General features: G+C 55.0%; 10 protein-coding genes across 10 annotated transcripts; 5 read left to right on the forward strand and 5 right to left on the reverse strand.

Annotated features, from left to right (window-relative positions):
* Positions 1–44: 44 nt before the first annotated feature.
* CCMA1212_008850 (Protein NRDE2-like) lies at positions 45–3,380 on the forward strand (the record flags this gene model as incomplete). Its single annotated transcript, XM_073705959.1, has 3 exons — positions 45–2,294; positions 2,347–2,792; positions 2,843–3,380. The coding sequence occupies 3 exons, from the start codon at positions 45–47 to the stop codon at positions 3,378–3,380; spliced, it is 3,234 nt and encodes a 1,077-aa protein (XP_073555698.1).
* A 666-nt stretch (positions 3,381–4,046) lies between these two features.
* CCMA1212_008851 (1-phosphatidylinositol 4,5-bisphosphate phosphodiesterase 1) lies at positions 4,047–6,160 on the forward strand (the record flags this gene model as incomplete). The annotated part of the gene is made up of 2 exons (XM_073705960.1): positions 4,047–5,556; positions 5,658–6,160. The coding sequence occupies 2 exons, from the start codon at positions 4,047–4,049 to the stop codon at positions 6,158–6,160; spliced, it is 2,013 nt and encodes a 670-aa protein (XP_073555697.1).
* A 221-nt stretch (positions 6,161–6,381) lies between these two features.
* On the reverse strand, positions 6,382–7,077 carry CCMA1212_008852 (uncharacterized protein; the record flags this gene model as incomplete). The annotated part of the gene is made up of 3 exons (XM_073705961.1): positions 6,382–6,918; positions 6,983–6,988; positions 7,048–7,077. 3 exons carry the CDS (start codon positions 7,075–7,077, stop codon positions 6,382–6,384), a joined length of 573 nt encoding a protein of 190 aa, XP_073555696.1.
* A 2,317-nt stretch (positions 7,078–9,394) lies between these two features.
* On the reverse strand, positions 9,395–10,126 carry CCMA1212_008853 (uncharacterized protein; the record flags this gene model as incomplete). The annotated part of the gene is made up of 3 exons (XM_073705962.1): positions 9,395–9,784; positions 9,826–9,941; positions 10,120–10,126. The coding sequence occupies 3 exons, from the start codon at positions 10,124–10,126 to the stop codon at positions 9,395–9,397; spliced, it is 513 nt and encodes a 170-aa protein (XP_073555695.1).
* Positions 10,127–10,313: 187 nt separating this feature from the next.
* On the reverse strand, positions 10,314–12,386 carry CCMA1212_008854 (Peroxisomal biogenesis factor 8; the record flags this gene model as incomplete). Its single annotated transcript, XM_073705963.1, has 1 exon — positions 10,314–12,386. One exon carries the CDS (start codon positions 12,384–12,386, stop codon positions 10,314–10,316), a length of 2,073 nt encoding a protein of 690 aa, XP_073555702.1.
* Positions 12,387–12,738: 352 nt separating this feature from the next.
* CCMA1212_008855 (Uncharacterized protein) lies at positions 12,739–13,237 on the forward strand (the record flags this gene model as incomplete). The annotated part of the gene is made up of 2 exons (XM_073705964.1): positions 12,739–13,046; positions 13,117–13,237. The coding sequence occupies 2 exons, from the start codon at positions 12,739–12,741 to the stop codon at positions 13,235–13,237; spliced, it is 429 nt and encodes a 142-aa protein (XP_073555701.1).
* A 1,163-nt stretch (positions 13,238–14,400) lies between these two features.
* CCMA1212_008856 (Protein-S-isoprenylcysteine O-methyltransferase) lies at positions 14,401–15,225 on the forward strand (the record flags this gene model as incomplete). Its single annotated transcript, XM_073705965.1, has 1 exon — positions 14,401–15,225. One exon carries the CDS (start codon positions 14,401–14,403, stop codon positions 15,223–15,225), a length of 825 nt encoding a protein of 274 aa, XP_073555700.1.
* A 270-nt stretch (positions 15,226–15,495) lies between these two features.
* CCMA1212_008857 (Diacylglycerol O-acyltransferase 1) lies at positions 15,496–17,663 on the reverse strand (the record flags this gene model as incomplete). The annotated part of the gene is made up of 5 exons (XM_073705966.1): positions 15,496–15,701; positions 15,754–16,753; positions 16,818–16,858; positions 16,917–17,198; positions 17,657–17,663. The coding sequence occupies 5 exons, from the start codon at positions 17,661–17,663 to the stop codon at positions 15,496–15,498; spliced, it is 1,536 nt and encodes a 511-aa protein (XP_073555699.1).
* Positions 17,664–18,759: 1,096 nt separating this feature from the next.
* On the forward strand, positions 18,760–21,068 carry CCMA1212_008858 (Polyadenylation factor subunit 2; the record flags this gene model as incomplete). The annotated part of the gene is made up of 3 exons (XM_073705967.1): positions 18,760–18,844; positions 19,231–19,346; positions 19,413–21,068. The coding sequence occupies 3 exons, from the start codon at positions 18,760–18,762 to the stop codon at positions 21,066–21,068; spliced, it is 1,857 nt and encodes a 618-aa protein (XP_073555704.1).
* A 565-nt stretch (positions 21,069–21,633) lies between these two features.
* On the reverse strand, positions 21,634–22,689 carry CCMA1212_008859 (Mitochondrial nuclease; the record flags this gene model as incomplete). The annotated part of the gene is made up of 1 exon (XM_073705968.1): positions 21,634–22,689. The coding sequence occupies one exon, from the start codon at positions 22,687–22,689 to the stop codon at positions 21,634–21,636; it is 1,056 nt and encodes a 351-aa protein (XP_073555703.1).
* Positions 22,690–23,764: the final 1,075 nt, after the last annotated feature.

Here is a 23,764-nt window from a genome sequence, read left to right on the forward strand (position 1 = left end):
GCATCATGGTGTTTCTTCGGAAATCCTGCTGAGCTCCATCCACCATGGCTTCGCCGGACGAGCAAGGAGAGAAACTCATCGTGCCGAAATTCTCGTCCTTCAAACCAAAGAATCCGGAAAAAGAGAACCCTATCAAAGCCAACAAGGAACATGAGCCTCGTCTCAAAAAGGACACACGGGACGATGATAAGTCCAGGAGCCGCCGGCACCGGGAGGATCGTGGCTCAAGGCACGGTGGACACGAATCTCGCCAACATCGAGACCGGGACCGGAGCCGAGATCGACGTCGACACAGGCCGCCAAGTCGTGAGAGAACGCGATATGATGCAGAGAAGAAAAAGCCAGCCTCCAAGCTAGAAGGCGTTCCTGGCCTGTTTGTGATTGACACCAAGGGGGACCCCCTGATCATCAGGTACGGTGGCCTCGATCGATCGCAGGTGCCCGCTTATCATCGCCGCGAGGGTCGGAAGATCCTTGGCTCGGAGGGCCGTCTGGTGCTTCACCGTGATGGTCCTCGGGACTTGTTCAGTATTCGCATGCCTGGCGAGGGATTTCCCAGCGGTAGAGATGGCCTTCGGTCAAAGAGGCCAAAGACGGATTCCAGACCAGTCAGGAGAGTCATTAGAAGGGATGGTGCCGGTTCTGATTCGGAAGAGGCTGAAGGATTTCTGTCTTTGGTTTCTTCTAGAAAACGAAAGCGTGATCAAAGGGATGAGCAGTCCTCGGATGACGAACGCCCTTCCTATCGATCCATTGAAGGCAAGGCAAAGCCACGGCAGCACTCGGACAGTGAGTCAGATGAGGACACGGATATGTCTATCGACGCCGTGGCAGTGGATCAGAGCAATCCGCTGAAGCAAAAGTCTGTCCAGCTGAGCAGACGAGTAAAGGAGGCTCCAGAAGATATCGACGCTTGGCTAGAGCTTGTAGACCATCAGGACGCCCTGCTCAAGGCCGGAGAAGACTTGGACCGCACGGTGCTAGAGAATGAAGCCCATAGCTTTGCAGAGATCAAAGTATCCATGCTTGAGTCTGCTCTTACAAACACAAAGAGCGTGGAGGACCGCCGTCGAGTTCTCGTGTATCTGATGCGGGAGGGTGCCAAAGTGTGGACCAGCAAAGCGACAGCCAAGAAATGGTCAGAGGTCTTGAGCGACGACGATAACTTTGTCTTATGGAAGGCTCACCTTGACTTTCTGACGACCAACATCACGACGTTCCAGTATGACGATATCAAGAAAATGCTTCTAGACAGGCTACGCCTGACCCTCAGTCGCTTGACAACGGAGCAGCCTAAGGATGCCATCGAAGAAGCCATATTCGTGTTCCTGAGACTGACTCGTTTCGTCCACGATGCCGGGTACAAGGAACTGGCTATTGCGGCCTGGCAAGGTCTCCTTGAGCTCAACTTCTTCAGACCGTTGGGCACTGACAACGAACAGTCTGTGCTGGATAATTTTGAAGAATTCTGGGAAAGCGAAGTGCCTCGGATAGGAGATGCGGGCGCCAAAGGCTGGAGACATTATGTCGAGTCGGGAGGTGACGTGGACGCCGCAGAACCGATACGCGCAGCACCAATTACACCATCTTCCTCACGAGACGTCTACAAAGCTTGGGGCTATCTGGAGCACTCTCGATCGCAAGCGGCAAAGTTACCAGCGAGGACGATGGACGATGGGACGGATGATGATCCGTTTCGAGTCGTCATCTTTTCTGATATCAGGCCATTTCTCTTCTTGATACCGACATCTGTCCTGCCAGAGATCTCGGGCCAGCTGATTGATGCATTTCTGCTCTTCTGTGGCTTTGCTCCGGCATTCAGAGCCAGCAATTGGACAGAGATGGCCTATAACGACCAGTTCGTTTCATCATCCCTTGTTAGGCTGGACTTGCAACCAGTCACACACATCGATGACGACACGGACGACTGGTATAGGAGGCAACCGCGATTTGACATGGGCGTAAACGCGACGCCTTCTCTATCTCTCTTGTTTGGCGGCTCAGAGTGGTTTCATTACATTCCCACCAAATCGCAGGATCCCATCGTGGGCTCGCTCTGGGTCTATGAGGCACTGAAGCAGCTTGTGCACGGTGCGGGAATGGAGAGTCTCGCTCGGTATTACCTTGCAATGGCCTTTACGAACGAACAGACGGGCATCAAGAAGCCTGCCAAGGCTTTACTCAAACAGTATCCCACGAATTCTGAACTGTACAACGCGTATGCAGTTGCTGAATATGCCAACGACCGAGGTGTGGCGGACAAGGTGATAAGGGCTGCTATTGAGTCCCCCTCGGTACGTCCACATACCTGTGATTCATAGAAGCAATCAGCTAACATGCCTTTAGTTGTCTGCAAAGTGGTATAAATTCCTGTTCCATGCGACATGGAGTTGGATGGATCTGGAAGCAGGGAATATCGGCCTAGCCAAAGCGCGACTCTGCGCATCGGTGGACGAGCAGCTTAAAGGGATGGGAACAGACATCCCCGAAATCAGCAATACGACGCTTCTCAAAGCCCACCAGGCGTTCACATCCGGCTTTCACGAATATCTGTTTGATGGAGATTATGCTGGAGCGAGCACTCTCGCCGAGTGCATGGTGCTGCTGGCATATCTCACGGCTTCTGGCAACACGGAGCCCACTTCGGTATTGCAAGGCAATATCGCTGCTGCAATGAACACTGTGGACGTGGTATCTCAAGAGTTTCGGTCTCAGGATCTCGGCGGCTCAGCAGCGCACGAGCGTGTCCTTCAATATGCTGCACATCTGCTGTATCTGCATGCATCAAAGGGGTAAGAGGTCAATGGCCCAGTCTGTGGAGGATCGAGCTAACCGTTGATAGACCCTTCCGGAGAGTGTATCTGCGTGAGAAGCTATCAGGCTTCATCCGGCAGTTTCCACGAAACTCCATATTCCTCGCCCTGTTTGAATGGTCCGACGCGAGCCTGCGTGTCATTGACGAGACGCGTGACCTGCTGCATGAGCAGGTTCTAGTGAAGGAACACGACTGCGTGAGCAGCCGCATGTTTGCCATCCAGCACGAGCTCACACGCGGCAACGCCAACACGACGAAGAATGCATTCGAGAATGCGCTGGCGAGCGATGCTTGTCGGAACACTCCCGGGCTGTGGATATACTACATTCGATTCTGCTACGCGCAGAAGCAGTTCCGCAACAAGGCAAAGGACGTGTTTTACCGGGCGCTGAGGCACTGCCCTGGGTCGAAGGAGGTGATGATGGAGGCGTTTGCGACGCTGATTCGCGACATGGAGTCGGAGGAGCTGAGGGCTGTGTATAACACGATGACGTCGAAGGGGATGAGGGTGCATGTTGACTTGGAGGAGTTTCTTGAGAAGCGGAGGGCGGAGAGGAGTAGATGAGCTGGTGATGGATATGTATGGATACTTGGAGTTATTGTACTGATTTTATATGTCATCTGGGGATGTATGCCATAGGACAATGTTCTAACGAGCAATGACAGATGCAGTATCCTTTACTTCGTGTACAACTAGGCTTCTCCTTGCCACTTGAGTCTGTCATCCGTCGGTTGATGCACTGACTGGTCGTCAAAAAATAGGGGATCGCCAGCCAAGGGGCAGCCCCAAACAACGGAAACCCCCACAAACAAAGCTCCAAGCGTCGTCCGCGATCCACGGCTCCACCCACGACGTTTCGCATTCTAGAGGGGTTTCATGGTGCTGAGCCACGATTTTGCGCAGCGACTCAGCGTAAGACTTTTTGTGACGAGTATTTTTTTTTTTCACCTTCTTTTTTCTATTGCCGGAAGCTGTGATTTCGATTTGTTGCACTTCAGGGTAGGCTGTCAGCGTCTTTTTGGGAGCGAGTGGGCTGCCATCTTACAGCAAGAGGTTCTAGAACTTGGCCCGTCAGTCTCACGAGACCCCTCAATACCAAGGAACTCCTATAACGACTCCTCTCACTCCTTTTATGCTCCCATTTCAAACCCATCACCATATAAATAAACACAAGAAAGAGGCCATCCTCAAAATCTCATCTCACTTACACCATCCTCCTTTCATCCAACCATGGCCTCAAACCAAGACCAAGACCAGTCCGCCAACGCCTCCCTCCAATCCGGCGGCGGCTCAATCCCAGCCCAACGAACCCTCACATCCCTCAGCACCACCACCCTCGCCTACCTCAAGCGCCTCTTTGAATCCCACGCCACCCCCGAAGGGAAATGGACGCCCGACCAGATCCGCGTCTTCATCCAAAAGGTCCAGGGCAGCAGCGACGTCGTCTCGCCCGAGGAGGCGCTGGCCCAGCTTCCGGGCAACAGAACCCCCGACGTTGCTGCTGCTGCTGCTGCTGAGCTCGATCTCGACGGCTTCCTCGCGTACATGACGTCCTCCCACAGCAGCGCCGTCCTGCCCGTCCGGAACGAGGACTTTTCCTGGCCGCTGGCGAGCTACTTCATCAGCTCGAGCCACAACACGTATCTGACGGGGAACCAGCTCTCGAGTGATAGCACCACGGGCGCTTACACCAACGTCCTCCTGAGGGGCTGCCGGTGCGTGGAAATTGACGTTTGGGACGGCGACGAGAGTGACGCGGAATCATCCTCGTCTTCAGAGAGCGAGACAAGCGACGACGAGGCAGCCGCTAAGAAGGCCGCCCTCAAAGAAAAGAAGAAGAAGGAAAAGAAGGAGGCCAAGGACAAGGACAAAAAGACCGGCTGGAGCGAACAGCTGCGCAGCAAGATGGACAAGATCAACATCAGCAAGAAGGTGGACAAGATCCAGGAGAAGGCCACGGAAAAGGTCGCCGAGATCCAGGAGGCAATGACCAACAAGGCGGATTCCACCACCGCCGCCGCCGTCGTCGAGCCCCGCGTCCTCCACGGATACACCCTCACAAAGGACATCAGGTTCCGCGACGTCTGCCTCGCCATCCGCGAGAGCGCCTTCGTCGCCTCCGACATGCCCCTCATCGTCAGCCTCGAGGTCCACTGCAGCCCGCAGCAGCAGCTCGTCATGGTGGACATCATGAAGGACGTCTGGGCCGGCCTGCTCGTCACGGAGCCAGAGTCCGCCATTGAATCCCTCCCCAGCCCGGACCAGCTCCGCCGCAAGATCCTCATCAAGGTCAAGTACGTCCCGCCCGGCACGCCCCTGGACAAGGTCGACACCATGTCCAGCGAACAGCAGGTCCCGGTACCCGCCGGCGCTCCGCCGCCAAAGCCCGCAAAGACGATCCAGGAGCTCGCCCGCCTGGCGATTTACACCCAGGGCGTCACCTTCAAGGGCTGGACGCAGCCCGAGGCCGGCATGCCCACGCACATCTTTTCCATCTCGGAGAAGAAGTTTATCGATTACCATGAGAAGCAGTGGGCCACGCTGTTCAACCACAACAAGCATTTCCTCCTGAGGGCGTACCCGGCGGGCTTCCGGATCGGATCGTCAAACCTCAATCCGGCCATCTTCTGGGGCGGCGGCGCACAGATTGTCGCCCTCAACTGGCAGGAGACGGATGAGGGCATGATGCTCAACGAGGGCATGTTTACCGGGACCGGCGGCTACGTCCTAAAGCCAGAAGGTAAGCACTTGATCGCCTCTCTCTCTCCCTCTCTCTCTCCCTCTCTCTTTCATAGATACTGGTGATCATTCAAGTTCCCATCTCTGACAATGATTCTTAAGGCTACCGCTCCAAACTCACCTCCAAAGAAGACATATCCACCCCCTCCCCCATCACAATCGCCCGCAAAACCGTCTCCCTGGCATTCACCTTCCTCTCCGCCCAGAACCTGCCCCTGCCGCCCGACGAAAAGTCCGCCAAGGGCTTCAGGCCCTACGTAAAGGTCGAGCTGCACGTCGAGGCCTCCAAGAACAGCCACGCCGAGAGCGACGGCCACGTCCACGACAGCGAGTACAAGGTCCGCACCAAGACGCACAAGGGCTGCGATCTCGACCTCGCCGGTGAGAGGCTCGAGTTCAAGGCCATCCCCGGCTTGGTCGAGGAGCTCACGTTTGTGCGGTTCACGATTAGGGACGACGAGTTTGGCAGGGACGATTTGGCTGCGTGGGCGTGCGTCAAGTTGGATCGGCTGGGGCAGGGGTATAGGTTTGTGCATTTGAGGAATACAAAGGGCGAGGCGACGGACGGTGCGATTCTGGTCAAGGTGGAGAAGCTGGTGGTGTAGGAGACTCTGAGAAGAAACCGGCAGAAGCCTTGTTTTTTTTCTGATCATCTCCCCTGGTATGTTATGCGACCCATAGAATGAAAGCATCCATCATGTTCTTTCCATCCATACAATGATAGCATCCAATTTCCTGTTTCCGTGTAACTTCAGTTCAATACCCTCCGCATTATCAATTTCTGGAGAATCCCCTTCTCACCCCCGTTCGAGCCCCCCTGTGTGACCTAGTAATTGTCACCACCCCCATGGCGGCCGCCCATGTGCGTCACCTTATCCTTCACCTTCTCGAACAGACCACCACTCTCACCCTTGTCACTCCTCTCGTTCCTGTTACCAGAGGACCCTAGGCCCTGAGACTGGTTTCCAGAAGAACCATACGTCTCGCCGCGGTTACCCGAGCCGTAAGTGTCGCCCTGGCCGCTGGATCTGTAAGTATCCGACGATCCATACGGCTCCTCCTGGCGGTGGTAAGAGCCACCAAAGGAAGACTCCTGGTTGCGGTTGCCGGAGCCGTATGTGTCGGTGCCGGAGCCAAAGGTATTGCCGGAGCCATACTGCTCGTTGCCAGAGCCAAAGGTGTTGCCGGAGCTATATTGGCCGGTACCGGAGCCATAAGCCTCGCCCTGGCCGCTGGTGCCGAATGAGGTCTCGTCGTTGCGGCGGGTGCCGGAGCCGTAGGACTCTCCTGAACCATAGGTGTCGCCTCCGGAGCCGAAGGAGTCTCCTCCAGAACCGAAGTTGTCTCTATCAGAGCGGCGGGACTGAATCCTGTTAGTGCCTTGTGGCCATTGTTGTAGACGACCGCATCTCGAGATGTAAACTCACGCCGTACTATTGCACACAAGGTTCAATAATTAGCTTGGTGAATTAAAGACAGGAGGGCGACTCACCTGATCGTTGTTGTCACCACCGAAAGACATTCTGTATAAATCGAGTAGCTGTAGTGGAAAGCAGCTGGTTGGATAGCTGTTTACAAAGCGAGATCGAGGAGTGTCGCTTTCACGGACTATATTCTTCAGAGTGTTACAGACTAACACAACTGTCTTACAGCCCTTTATATGCCAAGGGGGGCAGAGGAAAAAGAGGCAGTGCAATAAGAATGAGCACCCCGTCTCCTCCATACCTGATGCCCACTCGACTTGTGACGGACTCGGCATGTGCTGGAGAGCTGCCATGGCACACACCACGGGTGTCTCGAGAAGTGTTCACCCTATACCTGGTACCCAGCTGAATAAGAGTGACCTTGACCAAGTTCATGGCTGCCATCCATGATACAGCGGCAACACCCAAGCATCCTGTCACAGCTGAAACCGTCATAAGTTCTCTCCAACGAGCCACATATACGGCATCTATTACAGTCTTTCGTTGTCGAACGGGGCGAATAATTGCTCCTGGACTGTGGCTATTGTCGGCGTATGTTCATGGCCTCATCTTGCCAAGTATTCCAGAGTGTCTGCTCATCAGTATACTCTTATTCGTCTCGCCTTTCTCATGGTTTTGCAGGCAATTCGTTCTTCAGACATATTCGCATGTCCATTGATACTCGGGATCCTCTCCATGCCTTCATCCGGAACGTCCGTCGAGGCCCAACCCAAACTTGAGTGGCGCCCTTAGTTCCTGATACCTGTGATTGGAGAACGCCGTCGTCATCTGAGGCAAACCTTCGCAAGAAGTTAGCGGCGGGGTAACCCTGAAATGACCAAGCCAGAGGAAATTGAAAAGAACCTGATGAATGCATCTTGCAAGCTGGTCAAGCTGGTTTAGCTGTAGATCTGGTGACACACGCTAGCCCGTCTGACGGGGAGAGCCATCTACGTAAGTCGGGATATACGCGATGCCAGCTCTTAGGAATGTCGATGCGCAACACAATGAGGGGTCTCACTTCCTGTGATGTCAAGGCTGTTGCTCATCTCGACCGCTTCTATTCCTGGAACTGTGATGCCACCAACGAGGTGGGTGTCGATAGTAAAAGGGGGGTGGTTTCTCGAAGAGCTTTTCCGCGTTTTGAGGAAGGGTTAGCTGTCGTACAGATTCTTTTCACCGCATGCAGCCATAGAAGAGGCGTATCAGGGGAACCTTGTGTGAATGTGGTCGCTCCATGAGATCATGGTCTGGCGAGTTGCTCAAGTCTGGCTGCAGTGAACAAGGAACTGGGCTGATCCTTGATCAAATCCAGCTAGAGGGATTGAAGACGGGCATCAATGGATGCCGAGTGAGATGACGTGACATGCCATCACCGCATTGGTAGAGCCACGGTCTCCTGTCGTCCATTCTAGCGTACAATGCCGAGGTTGAAGATGATCCAGATGATCGATTTTGTGGGAGAGAAGGCGATGTTTGCTGGCCGTTGCTACTCTGTGTTGTAACCTCGTAGCATCATGACTGGCGATTCCGTAGATGCGTAGAATCGGACCAACAGGGCATCAGCTCTACAATAATCAAAGAAAGAATTGGCTTGCAATGGTACAGTGATGAAATACAGTGACCAGTCAGATGATGTTGAAGTTGAATTGTCATTGTCTCGAATGTGTCAAAATTATTCATTGGGTAGGCACCTGCATATCCTAGGAAAGAAGGAGGTCCTGCATTCACTTACATCACTTCCTGCCAGCTTCTGCCCTTGACGATTCTTGGGAATGTGCCAAATGCTGGAAAGAGCAATCCACGTTGATGACGAATAGAGCTTTATACCTTGAGGTATCCAAAGTAAAGCTCTTATCGCCTACAGACCACGACTCTATTCCATGGTCATTATAACATGCCTGGAATCGATCATACCAAATATCCTGTCTTCTCAGACCTCGACAAGACTGTCTATACACACATGGCCCAAGTTCTCCCTCTCACCCAAGATAAAGCACCTCGGTACGCCCAACACTTCACTCACCACAAGTACAATACCCATCCTCCACCCCCTTCCTCTCATCCCCATACTTCAAACCGCAATAAGCCCTGCCCCCCAAAGAACTCCCCTCACAATCAATCAGATCCTCACACCCCTCATAATCCCTCTCATCTCCCATCCTCTCACACCCAAAATCCTGACACTCGCACTTCCCCCTCGGAAACCCCCCCTTATCCCCCGTACTACAATACGGAAACTCAGGATACAGCGAAAAATGCCTCTCCGAGCAATTCGACGACGCCCGACCACACCACTGATGCGGATTGCTCTCAAACAAACATCCCGTCACTCGCGGCCGGCATCCACAAACCCCGATACTACTAGTGTTGTTGTCATTTCTCATACAGGTCGCCTCGTCGTAGTCTCGGCATTGCCGCAATGCTTCGCACATGGATTTCCGAAAACACTCTTTGTCGAGACACGCGCAGTGCCCGCGGTCGCAGGTTGGGAATAGGCCTAGGGAGGTGTCGCAGGAGAGCGTTGCGCGACAGTCTTCGGCCAAGGGGGTGTCTGCGTCGCAGGCGTCGGTGAAGTTGAATCGCATGGGGGAGGGTGATTTGCTTGGGGAGATTGGGAGACAGGCGCTTGCGGATGTGCTCGAGGTTGAGATTGTGCTCGGGGTTGTGCTTGAGCTTTGGTGTGTGCGTGATGCGGATGTAGATGCTTGATGGGCTTCTGTTTTCGTCCACGGTGAGATGGGGAGGCAGAAGACGTTGGGGCAGCTGTGAGACGGTTTAGTCGTCGAGGTATGTTGCGAAATGACCGTCTCGTCTGTTAAAGATTCCCGAGCGACTGATGAAGCCTCAGTCGTGACGCTCAGCGAAGAGAGGGCCGGGCTCATCAAAGTGCCCCAAGTCTCGCGCGGCGGCGCAGCAACTGCTGATCGAAAAGATGACGCGAGGAACAGAGCCCTCAAGGCGAAAAGAGTCTTGCGGAAGCGCATTTTCGTTCGTTGCTTGGGTATATCCATGTATTAATCCAAAGGTATTCTAAAGATGCTCGATAAATCCGACTGCCGGCCTGGATCATGCCGACTTTAAGAGCATTTTTCCAAAACAGTACATCATCGCTAAACAAGAAATCATCATACCTCAAACAAACCAATCTTGTCTGCAGTAAATCACACCAGATCTCCGTGCCAGGCGCACAAACTCTGACTTTTGGTGATTCAACCCAAGCAACTCCTGAATGTGATGACAATCCCGCCTCCAAAACTGTCACATCAATGACAGACTCAAGCATCCCGTGCCCTTACAGCTTGCTGATTACTTGGTCATTAGACACAATCGCGCCGCTCATCATGGCCGTCTCGGGCGCAGGCTTCGAGAAGAAGAGCTCTCTTCCGCCCTGATTCCCCCACCAGGCTACCCCAATGGCTGCTCTTTCGACGTCCATCTCCCCATTGATGAGAATGTCCCAGAAGCGCTTCTTGACCGGCGCTCTCAGTCTGGGATCCGCAATGGTATTCAGCGTCTGTGCCGCAATAGTAAGCCATTCTTCTACTAGAGGCAAGGGCAAAAATGGCAGCGTATCGACCAGGGCCATGGTAAGTGTGCTCTGCTCCGAGCAAGGCTCTGGTGGGTCTTGCTTGGAATCTTCCGACGGGGGGGCATCTGGCGATTGAGGCAGAAGCGTGGTGTCAGCGGTAGGGATGGATGCCCGAAGCATTTCGAGCAGGGTCTCTGCGAGATGAGGCTCCATTGCGGCGATGGGGAATGGCGGAGAGACGATTTGCATGACGGTTTTGTAGGCGACCCGGAATTGGCGTGGAGAGATTTGCTGAGGGAAAGACTCAAAGAGCTTCACGATGTAAAAGGGGGTGATGTCGATGGTGAGCGAGCTGTGCTGTGGGCAGGAGAGGACGGAGAGGATGGCGCTGTGCGAGGATTCGAAGAGTTCGACTATGGAGGGGGTCATGGGGCCCTCCTGAGAGAGGTAGGCAGTTGCAGGCTTGATGATGAGGGCTTCGCAGGCTGCGGTGGATAGCACCAGGGGTAGGTGCTCGGCGACGTTCAAGTAGAACAGGTCTAGCGTTCTTGAGAGATGTGTAACTGGCGCAGTTGAAGCTTCGAGAGGCCGGATCTCGCTGAGGAATGTCTCGCATGCGGCCGGGGTTCGGGAGATGCTATCGATGGAGGTCAAGTAGGTGAAGGTGTACACCTGGAACGCACTGTTGTTGTTGCGGTTGGAGATGAAGTACAGATTTCGCAGAATGTGTAATGACTTCGCAGCAATCCCCGAGGCTGCTATGGGATTCAGCATGCGGTGGTCCAGCAGGCTGCGCGAAACAATGGCCTGGAGAAGAGCCACGACGCCAAAGAGTAGCTTGCGCAAGACTTGCCACAGAACCGGCCATGTCTTCTGAAGCGTCTCGAGGCTCAGCTTGCTGGCCTCGAACGCGGGATCAACGTCGTTGAAACGATTTGACCTCCAGGCATCCAATATCTGGCGCGAGAAAGCCAGCAGCGCATCCTGTGCCGCCAAAACAACGTTCGTATCAGTGGCGTGCAGTGCTGCATAGGCTGCAAGCTTCGACAGCGGCCCAATGTTCCCCATCAGAGGCCGCTGGTCCATGGCCTGCAATAGCTGGAAAGACGGCGTTTGTGATGTCCAGGAGAGAACGTGGCCGGGAGCCTCGGTGATGTTCTCCCCAATGACTTGCAGGAACTGGCCCTCGCAGAAGCCTTCCGGGCCGGTCATCGCCCAGAGGGTAACCGGCAGCAGCTCATTGCAGTCGATCTGAGCCTTGTGGAAATCAGAGAGCAGGGGAAACGAAAAGTTGAGCGCCAGCGCAATTGATCCGCCAGCGAGCGGCCCATCCTGTCGGTGCGTCCGCAGCGCCATATTCGCAGCCAGCACAATGGCCTGCTCAAGCGTCCCTCTGAGGCTGCCCGACAGGGCCCGTCTGTCGTTGCCCTCCATGCCCATCAGGACGCCCGTGAGGACAAGTAGATGCTGCCACCTCTTTGAATACTCATCCGCGCCCTTGACCACCGCCCGCGTCCAGGCATCGCTCCTCAGCGCGCCTCCCTCAAACGGCTTCCCCTCGAGCTTGTTCTTGTCGTTGAGGATCTCGTTCTCGCGCACGCGGATCGCGGCGGTGTTGTAGATGCTGATGATGCGGACGGCCGTGCGCAGCCCATCGTGCCGCTCCCAGATGGCGGGCGCCGTCAGCAGCTGCGACGTGAGGACGCCGAGGTTGAGCGGGTTGGAGAGCTGCGAGAGGAGATGGGCGGTCGTGCCGATGATTTGCTCCGTCTTGGTGGCATCGTGGAGCTCCTGGAAGAGCTGCAGGACGGTGTTGAGGAGCTGGTCAGCAGGCATGGTGACGCATCTGCAGCGGCGGTGGCTGCGAAGGAATTATTGTTTGGTTTGATTCAAGGTTGAACTTGGAATCAAGAGGCTGATGCAGGTCAGACGCGGTTTCGCTTTGCCGAGGCTCTAGGGATGACGTTCAGCCCAATCCGGGGTCCACCGGAAATTACTGGCAGGTGACATGCTACCTGTATACAACAAGGGACTGCGCCGTCGCCTTTCAGCATCAAACATGGAATGACATTCTCGACATACTACGGCACGACGCCTTGAAAGAGCAACGAGGTAAGCTGCCCGAGAGCCAAACCAGCTTGCAAGACTGCATCATTAAACAGGCATACCGCAGTCTCAAACCGCGCAGATGACGCGCCGGCTGGTCCCGCCCGCAAACTACACCACGCCCCCGTTCCCGTCGCTCAACGTCCACAGCCTCTTCGATGCCACGCCCGAGAAGCAATTCACCCTCTACTTCATCAGTGACGTCTGGCGCTTCACGGTGATATGGACCCTGATCACGTTTGCGCTGTTCCACCTCGGCGCCGTCTTCATCGCCATGTTCACGCACGGGTGGAAGAAGTCGTCGTGGAAGTACCTCTGGATCACGCCGATTGTCTATCTGGTCGTCGCTGGGATTGAGGCTGTGGTTTCTGGAACCATTGTCGGAGTCATGTCAGTGCCGTGGGACTGCTGCGAATAGAGAGCGTTTGCGCGAAGGGGAGATGCTGACTTGCTGTGGCAGGCTTGGCGCGGTGTATCAGGCGGGATACTACGAGATGAATACCTGGATTCCCTGCATATGGGGCTTCATCTGTGTTCTCACGCTGATTATCTCGTCCTTTTCGATTCAGGGCGGTCTATGATGAAAAGAGGTCAGATGATTCATCGAGAGGAAACAACAGGGCAGCGGGCTAGGACACACCAGAGAGAGCAGCTACGCCATGCGCCTCTACCATTGCCAACCGTTGTTTGACATGATTCTCAACAACCAGGCAACCTTGGATATTGACGAGACATCATTTTCAAAGCAAGACCGTATCGGAGGTAAGTCGCCACCCGTTCTACTTACGGCAGAAGGTCAGACTTGCTGACTTCGTATTGCCGCCTCGGATAAGAGGCCAGCGTGAATCAACCACAACCGAGTCCCAAAGGCCACATGAGAGCCCAGAAGACGAGAGAGCTGCAGCCCATAGAAGTTTCAGGGTTTCTTGTTGGTCGAGCCGCTTGTTGAGCGTTAGAAGTCCTAGGGCCACATTCTGAGGATTCCCTCAATTACAGGCAGTGGTCCGTTCTATGCTGGCATTGTCACATAAGGCAGTAACGGCAGACGCTATATGAGAGCCTACCTTTATACCCGATCCCTTTCGAGCTGAACAAATGCCTTTCCATGCTGGAACAATACAGCGCAGTCAGACTTTTCCGCAAAAATACTCTGTATAAACTTGAATGCCCCGTCAACCGCATTGTGACCGCCACCAACTCAGTACTTGTAGTAGCCCCAAGCCTGAGCCCCCTGAAAGCCTGAGCCCCGGCCCTCTAAAATCCCCCCACCAAGTGCACCTAGATCCGTCCCTCCGCAAGCGGCTGTGGCTCAGCCTCGACAGCAAAAACACATCCAATCCAATTGTTCTGCAGAGAACAATCCGTTGCAGCCGTCAGCACGCAGCCAGAGGTGGCCATAACGCCGTCTCCCGCTCTTTTCACTTGCGCTCGTCCTTTGATCTTATAACAAGACGGAAGAGTCCGCGCGTTGCTCTCTCTTTTAAGCTGTGAATCCTAGCAAATCTTCCTTCGCGTGTCGTTTGCATAGAAGGGAAAAAAAAAAAACGAGCACAGCTGGAAGTTGACCAATCTCGGCCATTTGTCAAGCATCAAACAACAAAAGGGGGATCATGATACTGCCACAACACCACTGACGACTCCGTCGCAAACAACGAACTTTCATCATCGTCAAACCCTTCTCTGCCGTCCGCAGAGTCAAAGCAACAAGAGGGAAAAGAAGAGATCAAACGACAACAAAACCACCATGGCAACCTCATTCACCCCCCAACCAACCCACCACTCCTCCCCTCCCATCAACATCACCCTCAACAACAACACCACCGATCCCACCCTCAGCAACCCCTCAAACCCCCTCAAGCCCTTCTACCCAGGCCAACCCAAATCCCTCTCCGGCATCGCCCTCCGCGCATTCCTCCTCGGCACCACCTTCGCAACCAGCCTGCTCTCAACCATCGCCGTCCTCCTTCTCACAAACTCCCCCATCTGGCGCGTCCCCTTCTTCCTCCTCGCCCTCTCCCTCTTCCACTTCCTCGAGTTCTGGACGACCGCAGAGCGCAACACCGCCGTCGCCTCCATCGACAGCTTCCTCCTCACCGCCAACTGGCCCTCGTACGCAATCGCCCATTCGGCAGCCTTCATCGAGTGCCTCCTCGTCAGCGTCTTCTTCCCCGACCGCCGCTGGGCGCCGCTTGGATCCGGCAACGTCCTCCTCTTCGTTGGCCTCGCGCTTGTCGTCGTCGGCCAGGTCGTCCGCTCGCTCGCCATGCTGCATGCGGGAGCCAGCTTCAACCACCATATCCAGACCAAGAAGGCGCAGACGCATCTCCTCGTCACCACGGGCATTTACGGCTGGCTGCGGCACCCGAGCTACTTTGGCTTCTTCTACTGGGGCCTGGGCACGCAGCTCGTGCTGGGGAATGCGTTTTGCTTCGTCGCGTACGCGGCGGTGCTGTACACCTTCTTTCGGGAGAGGATTGAGATTGAAGAGCACAAGCTGGTGGAGTTCTTTGGGGAGGACTATGTAAACTACAGGAAGCGCGTGGGTACTCTGATTCCTTTCATACGATAGACTTATAGACTGTGGGAGGCGAAGATCTGGTGGCATTGCTTGTTTGGCGCAGGTAGTGTCTGAGAGGTGGCAACGGTCAATACTGCGTCGTATCTATTGTATAATACCAGGTAGCCATCTAATTCAAGTTGTCTCATGTATCTTTCCCGTTCCAATGTAATAGTCAAAGGCGTCCTAATGATGTGATCACAGCATGTATCTTAATGTTCTCATATGCAACCCAAACAATGTCTAACGTCCAAAACCCGAGACCGCTCAGTGCTGCAACGGCTACGGCAGCTTACTCACGCTGCCGTACTTGGCCTGCCAAGCGTAAAAGTACATCAGCGCCGCGAACGGCTGTCCAAAGATTGTAAACGATACCCAGAAGATGACGTTGCCAAGAATGCGGCCACCGTGGCCGAGTTTCATCTTCTCGAGGGGCGTAGTGATGGCGATGAGAGGGAGCTGGAGGAACATGCCGAAGAATGCGACGCCTGCGTGAACCGTTAGAGAGAAGAAGCTGAGAATGGAAAACGCCTTACATACCGATAATGTTGTGAGTCGGGATACCGACCAGAATCTCGTGAAGGACGGCAGAAACGAAAAAGACGGTGAAGCTGGCAGCGGCCGGGCTCCAGCCTCGTCCGATCATGGGCATATACACGTGGCGCTTGAAAAATGTGTAAACGGGCTTGTTCCACGTCCTCCAGTACGCACCCAGACTCTCGCTATTCCACCAGTCGTCGTAGAATGACCTGTCGCCGAATCTCATAATCTCCGCCAGAGCGTTCAAGAAGGACTGGAAGAGCGCAAAGAAGCCGGCCAGCCAGATGACCAAGGATATCGTCGAAAGCTTCATCAGTCGTTCCAAGATGGAGGGCAAATCAAGAGAGGCAATCTTGTCCAGGGAGTTGCGCAAAACGGGGGTCGCATACTGAGCAGTGGCTACCCAAATGAAAACAGCCAGGCAAAAGATTTCACCGAGTCGCTTCAGCACAAACACCCATCGAATCCTGTCGGTGCGCGGATAGACAGGCTGGTACACCAGGGTTGGAGCCCACCAAAAGTACACCAGGTTCTCCATCGTCACGTTCTGCGGGTATGGGCAGGACTTGTACAGCTCAGGCACCTCTTCTCCCTCGACGGGATGCAGATAGGCGTGGCGAAGGTCCCGGTTGGTGAAAGCATATGAGGCCGTCTTGAGCCACACGATAATGGCATGCATCTCCGTCAGCGTGCCAATCAGCGGGTGGTAGACGTAAAAGTAAACCACGACGGTGGTGATTGCGAGGGCGAGCGTGATGTTGATTCCATGGGCCAAGGCTGCGAGAACCCAGATGGAGTGGAACTTCTTCCGCTCTGCTTCTGACGGGCCGGAGCTCCTGTCCTTGGCTCGGTTTCTGGATCCCTCGGCCTGCTTGGCAGCGAAAAGCTCAATGAGATAGGCCGCGAAGAGATGACAGGGAATGAGAAAGTACAGTAGAAGGCCGAGGAACAGGTCCTGACGCCTGTAGTCGTGACACCTTATGCAGATCAAGACGCCGTACTACATGATCGGAACAGCTGCGTGTCAGTGCTACGTCAGCCACTTTGGTGATGCTCCGACGCACCTTTTGAATGTTTTCAATCATCAGTCTGAGGTTGCCAACAACTGTCCAGTTAAGAAGCGTTAGAGAGCTGTCAACGCTATCAATTGAAGTGCAGCCTACCCAGCACAATGACCATGAGGTTGCGGAACCCGATAAAGCTGGGAGCCGCCGGCGAGTCGTGGCTCAGGCACGACGGCCTCGTCTTGGAGTGCACGGCAGCGACATGGCGATACTTCTTCTGCGGCGTCCTTTGTAGCCGTTCCTTGGTGGTTCCGTTGGCCGGCTCCACCGAGGTCAGATCTGCCTCGCTCTTGTGTGCGGCGTTGCGGCGAGTCACGGAGCCGTTGGAGGCATCGATGCTTGTCGCCGTCGACGACTCTGGAGGAGGCGCCATGCCCGGTCCTGCGATGACGATGCCTAGGACTTGGAGGCGTGCCTGAGTAACCGGCGAGAAGGCGAAGGGGACAAAGGGTGCCTTTTCACGTGAGAGAAAGGAGATGTAGAATGAGAGAATGAGAGAATGCGGATTGAAAGAGCTGTGCGAACAAGAACAAAGAGCAGGAATCGAGGATCAAGCTACCGGTCGAGCTTCGCCTTAGGGAGGGGCTGCGGCCAGCATTGAGTTTATCTTGCCGCAGGTGCAGCCCTCCAAGTACCTCACGCTCTACCTGTCCTCTGCTGGTCGGCAAAGTCGCCTCTCGAGGTACCTTGAGCCTCGGTGTAAATGGATTGTATCGGCTTCGACCGAAATGAGCTCAGGGAGTCCGGGCTTCACTCTAATGTAAGGGTCACGATAAAGATGGAGCCAGAGTATATGAAAGCATCTCCCTTTGCCTCCAAAGGCATGAAAGCGAAGAGACTCCGCATGTTTGTAGGTAGGTGTATTTTTAGGTGCAATGGTATAAGGCAATGTAAGGTAAGGTACCTATTGAAATGGTACATCGTCTTGTTTAGGTCGCAGCACTCGTCGAACTGACCATTGGCGGCGTTGCCTTAGTGGCAAAGAGCGGGTATCGAGAGCGGGCTTCCGAGATAGTGGGCCCATAATAGCTTGGACAAGCATCTTCAGACGATTATTCCATTTCATTGCAACTGCGTCAACAAAAAGCATGTGAAAGCCCAGTCTGCTATTCTGATGCTAGATACATACCTCAAGCTCTCAGTGGAAAATTCCTTGCGAAATCAAACAAGCACTATTGCCATAGACTTTTTCTCTCTGCCAGACCACCAAATGCGACAATTATACGGAGTTATTTGCCTCATTCTGTATACATTAGAAGTCCCTCGTGGCATTAGTTCAGGCACTAACACGGCTTGCAAACTTTATGCTCCATGAGTGGCGAGCAGACCTCGATCAATAGGACACACCTTGACACATTCCATGCAGTTGAGAACTGATAGCCTGCGTACCTGGCTCAAGCTACCAGCCTGAAACAGCTGCAAAAAAAGCAGAACTTGGTTTCTTCTTACTAACACATGAATGTCAGTCCTCGTCAGGCAGCATTCAGAGCCACAACGTGTCTTGATATCAAAACTATTAGACAAGCAAATAACTGCACATGCTCTTCCAGTCATACTCGCTACTGGACACCTCATATGTCATAATAGAGCACGGGATTCTTACCTGATGCGCATGGGACGCATTTCGTGTTGCCAGGGAAAAGGCTGCTGACTAAGACAAAGAGAGCTCATCGCATCACCTGACCTGCAGCCAATCAGAACTTGCCCTCACCTAACGCTCTATCAAGCTCTCCAGGCGCGAGCCTCACAGAAATGAGACTTTCATCTTCACAAGAAGCCTTGCGAGCTCTCCATTGAAGCTTGGTTTGGCAAAAGAATCTTCCTACATCTTTACAACGCCACTCGTACCGACGTCACTGTTCGACCTTGCTCGGTGATTAATCCCATTCGCCGAATTTACCACTCTGGTGCATGATCAGCAGTTGACCGGCAACACGCGACGATGGCCTATGAGCCTCGTGGTGACCATGGCGACCGAGGGGGAGGTCAGGGTCAAGATGGCTCATACATGAAAGTCCGGGGTCGAAGTGAGTCTACATCTTGCTTCTCTAGCCGATCCTTGCTGCATTCTTCCGTTGCGCTCTTGGCCCTTACTCTGGGGCCTCTCTGGCTTCATTTGGGCACCCAGTGTCACATTCGGCAATGGCTTCCATAGACGCCTCACCTGGTCAAGCCCCATACTCTCGACGGTCCTTCCCATTGTCTTGGCATGCAATGAAAAGCTCTTCTTCATCTGAACATGCCTTGGCAGTGCGATGTCTGGCTACGGCCTTTCACTTTATGCATACTTCTTGCCCCGCCGAACGAGTGCTGGTCTGCCTGAACGCCATACACTTACTCATTGCCAATTTCGGATCAAGATGACACAAATCCGTGATAAATCAGGCCCGGATATTAACCAACGTCTTAACAGGACCTGTAACGGACTACAGTGCCACTGTCCTCCACTGGATGCGGGACCGCGTTCCCAACTACAGAGGCGGCTACACTGGTGAGAGAGAACGCCCAAGCGCGAGCTACATCGTGGATGTGAGAATTGCACTGGACTCCCCTAGAGGATATTGATCAGCCAAGGGCAGACTAACGCTCCCGTAGATGATACCACCGGCGGGACGACCAGTATCTCCAGCCGATTCCATCCCAGCCAAACACCTCCACTCTTCACTCAACAAAATCAAGCATCCCATCAATGTAGTTCGATGGACTCCTGAGGGACGCAGACTGCTGACGGCGTCGACCAGCGGAGAATTCACTCTCTGGAACGGCACCGGCTTCAACTTCGAGACGATCATGCAAGCTCATGATTCTGCCATCCGCGCCCTGGAGTACTCACACAGCGACGACTGGCTCATCTCAGGTGACCATGACGGTGTCATCAAGTACTGGCAGCCAAACTTCAACAACGTCAAGAGCATCAATGCTCATACAGATCCCATCCGGGACCTTGCCTTCAGCCCCAACGACTCCAAATTCGTCACCGCCTCAGACGATTCCACTCTCAAGATCTTTGACTTTGCTCTCGGTCAGGAGGAGCTGAAACTCGAAGGCCACGGCTGGGATGCCAAGTCTGTTGACTGGCACCCAACCAAAGGCCTCATCATCTCCGGTTCCAAGGACCACCTGGTCAAGCTTTGGGATCCTCGCACAGCGCGGGCCCTGACCACTCTCCATGGCCACAAGAGTACCATTACCAAAGTCTTGTTCGAGAAGAAGCTCGGCCGGTGCTTTGCAACGTCGGCACGCGACCAGACGGCCCGCGTCTTTGATCTGCGAATGATGCGGGACATTGTGCTCCTCAAGGGCCACGAGAAGGATATATCGACGTTGACGTTTCACCCCATCCATTCCAACCTCCTCTCTACCGGCGGCATGGACGGGTCTCTCTTCCACTACATGCTGGACACTCCTAATCCTCCAGCTGGTCAGCCTCTGACAGTGGCCCCTTACGACAGTCTTGACCCAGAATCTACCCCGGCTCAGTCAGTTTGGCCCACGCACAAGGTTCCGTTCGCGCACGACTACGCCATCTGGTCTCTGGACTGGCACCCTCTGGGCCATATCTTGGCGTCTGGTTCCAACGACCGCATCACCCGCTTCTGGGGCCGTGCCCGACCTGGTGAGACTGACATATTCCAAGACCGGTACCACATTGGCGAGGCAGCTGCCGAAGCACAAGGCACGTGGGATCGCCGTGGCAATCGCCGCCAGCGCCAGGAAGAAGAGCAGCGCGAATTGGAGGACGAGATGGACGCTCTTGTGGACCAGGATGCCCAGAAGCCTGCTGTTCCTGGTTTGACTGGCGGTATCCCTGGTCTACCTCTAGGCGGCGGCGCTGTTCCTGGCCTCGGTTCGGCCATTCCACCACCACCCATTGTACCCGGGGTCGGCGTTGGTTCAGCAGCTCCCCCACCACCGCCTCCACCACCGCCCTTTGGCATTCCCGGCTTCAACGGGGCACCACCTCCTCCGTTGCCTGGCTTGGATCCCCACAACCCTCCTGACCCGGCGAAGCTCCTCGAGCTCATGCAGCAGGCCGGCGTTCCCATACCGCCTCCAGGTTCTCTTCCTCCCGGCCTGATCCCACCGCCAGGCGGGATCCCTCCGCCACCGGGCAACTTCCAACTTCCCATTCCTCCCCCGCTGATGAACCCTTCCGACATGGACGCAAGCCGCCGACGTGCGCCTCTTCCCAGTCAGGAAGAGAGCCTACGCCAGGAGCAGCGGCACGGAAAATACACCCGTGCCCGATAAAGTGCGTTCCTAGCCCGGATTCTGGAGTATTGAGAAGATCGATTAGTCGATACCCCCTTTTACGGCGTTTGGTGGCATCAGGACGGGATGGATGGGTATGTTAGTTCAAGTGGCCTTTGTGGCGGCCTCATTTACTGTTTAATCGATTTGAAAGAGGAAAATCCTTTTATGCATACACTGAAAGGCAGCTTGATTGTTAGCATATCATTAGGTGGCTTCATAGCGACTGGTCAAGGAAGATCTGAATCTCATTTCTATCTATTGGATTGAGGCTATCTAGAGTGTATGTAGTAGCATATATATAGAGGACATGCAATGTGGTATTGTATGGGGTCTGTTACTGCCTGTCTGTCTGATCGTCGAACATGATAAAGTATAAGCGAACCGGTCTAAAAAACAACTTGTCGCTCTCTATGTCATTGCAGATGCTGGTGAGGAAGCAGAATGTCCGATCTATAGTAGCATGTGTAACAAACGAGAAGAACCGTAGTGTGGTGTGTGTGTGTGAGTCGTGAAATAACGTTGCGTCGTCAATCCCAGGCCCTCTTCCCGTCAACAGCCTTCATCATGAGGACGCCGGCCGGCCCTTGGCAAACGCCTTCTGCCTCTCGCTATAATCCTTAATGACCAGCGCGCACGTCGTCTCAGCGCAAAGCCTCCTCCTCCGCTGCATGGGCAGCTGGCTGGCAAACTCAAGGCCACTGGCGCGCTCAACCGCCTCGACGGGCACCTCAAAGTCGGTAATAGGCTTGGCGTTGTCGATGGGCGCATTCGGCAGCACAAAGGCGCCAATGGCGACATTCCCTCCGGCGCGGCCGTCCTCGGCAAAAATGACCTTGTAGAAGTGCGTCGGCACGGCGACGGAGGGCGGCGTGCCAATCATCTCGTACTTGACGTACCACTTGTTGTCGACGGGGTCCCTCTTGGGCAGGTAGAGCGGCCCGGTGACGATGCGGACGGACGGGTAGCGCAGCGTCAGGCGGCGGCAAAAGTCCTCAAAGTGCGCCCAGTAGTCGCGGTTGAAGCCCTCGCCGACCTGGGGGCTCATGTTGGTCAGGAAAAAGGTCTCGTCCATGGCGGCCTGGGACCATTTCGCGTCGGCGGCGGGCACCTGGTGGCCGCGGTCGTAGCCGCTGCGGTAGTAGTCCTTGAGCAGGGCGCGGAACTTGGCCGGCACGGCCGGGTCCTCGAGGAACTGGCTGCTCTTGCGGTCGCCGTCGCGCTTGGCCAGGGACTCGGGCGTGATGTGCTCGACGACCCAGTGCGGGTTGCGCGTGCGCCGGTCGTAGCTCGAGATGAGGGCCGCGCGGGTCGCGATGTCGGAGACGGGGCCCGGGAAGCCGTACTCGAAGAGGCCGCCCGGGTTGACGGGCGCGGTGCCCACGGTCGCTAGCGATGACGACGGCGAGGGAGGAGCGCCAGGGCCGCCGAAGATTTGGCTGGCGGGGATCGTGGCCACGGCAGTCGGCGAGGCGGCGATGGCCGTCGAGGACAGCGAGGGAGCGGGCGTGGCCGGCATGTCTGCGAGCTTGTCTTTGCTGCGGAGAGAGTAGAGGGCGGCGGTGAGAGCGGCGCCTCCTCCTGCGCTGAGGGCCGCGATGGCAACGGACGTCTTGATCATGGCGAAGGATTTATATATAAATGACCGTATATATATACACGCTAGGTAGTCAATCGAGAGAGTGTATGTCGAACCGCTTCGCAGCCTAGAGAAGCAACAAAAGTCAGGCGAATCGTAAAAGGCCAGCACGCGGCGACAAAGGCGAGGCCTACGCTGCTTACGGGACCCGGTCGACAGAGGGTTTGATCACAGCATGTGCACATGCAACCCTCTCCCAATGTCTCTCTCAGCAAAGAAAAGAACGCTGACGTCGCATCCGGCTGAAGGTGTGCACGAGACCCCTGGCAAGGCTGAAGGGGGAGAACAAAAAAAAAAAAAAAAAAAAAAAAAGTTTCCACGCTCTCCATATCGATTAGCGGACCTTTTTTTTTCCCAGCCAGCGGCAGCGGAGCCTTGCGAAAGGGCTTCAGGGGTTAGCGGCTCCTCCCTTTCGGCTGCTGGTGGCTCCCTGGAAACATGCATCATCTCGAAGCTTGCCAGGGGCTGCCGCAGCTGGTTTGATGGCTGCCCTGGGCTGCTTGGTCACGTTTGGTTTGATGGCGCATTGATTGACCGGACCAGGTACCCAGTACGAGTGCGTTACAGGTGCGAGCAGGATGAGGCATCAACCAGGGGGGGGATGGAGCGTCTCTGCGTGTCTGCCGAGAGCAGGTAGCCAGTACCTTGACTCTACTCTTTTTCCTTTCTTTTTCCTTGTTGTCACTTTTGATCTCTTCTGCTCCTTCGTTCCGCCTGCTTGACGCCTCTTTTGTTGTCGTCTCTCGTCTTCCCATGATACCGGAGCTCGTCTTCCGCCTCTGTCTGCTTCACGCGCCCCCCGAGATCCGCCCTCGAGCCTCTCCCTCAGCCTCCGCCTGTCCACCGCCAGCGAGAGCAAGCGGACGCCAGTCTGACTGGTTCCCCCCGCGTGACTAGACTGGACTGGCTGATCCAACCGCCCGGTGCAGCAGCCTAGCCTCTGCAGTGCGCTGCGACGCTACAAGGCACCTGTTCCAGCCGCTACAGCGCCCTTGGCACGCTGGCCCGCGCCGGCCGTTAGGGGACCGCGACGCCTGTGAGCCCCTATAGCGATTGA

The sequence above is a fragment of the Trichoderma ghanense genome (assembly GCF_004382785.1).
Source record: "Trichoderma ghanense strain CCMA-1212 chromosome Unknown scaffold_13, whole genome shotgun sequence".
NCBI lineage: Eukaryota > Fungi > Ascomycota > Sordariomycetes > Hypocreales > Hypocreaceae > Trichoderma > Trichoderma ghanense.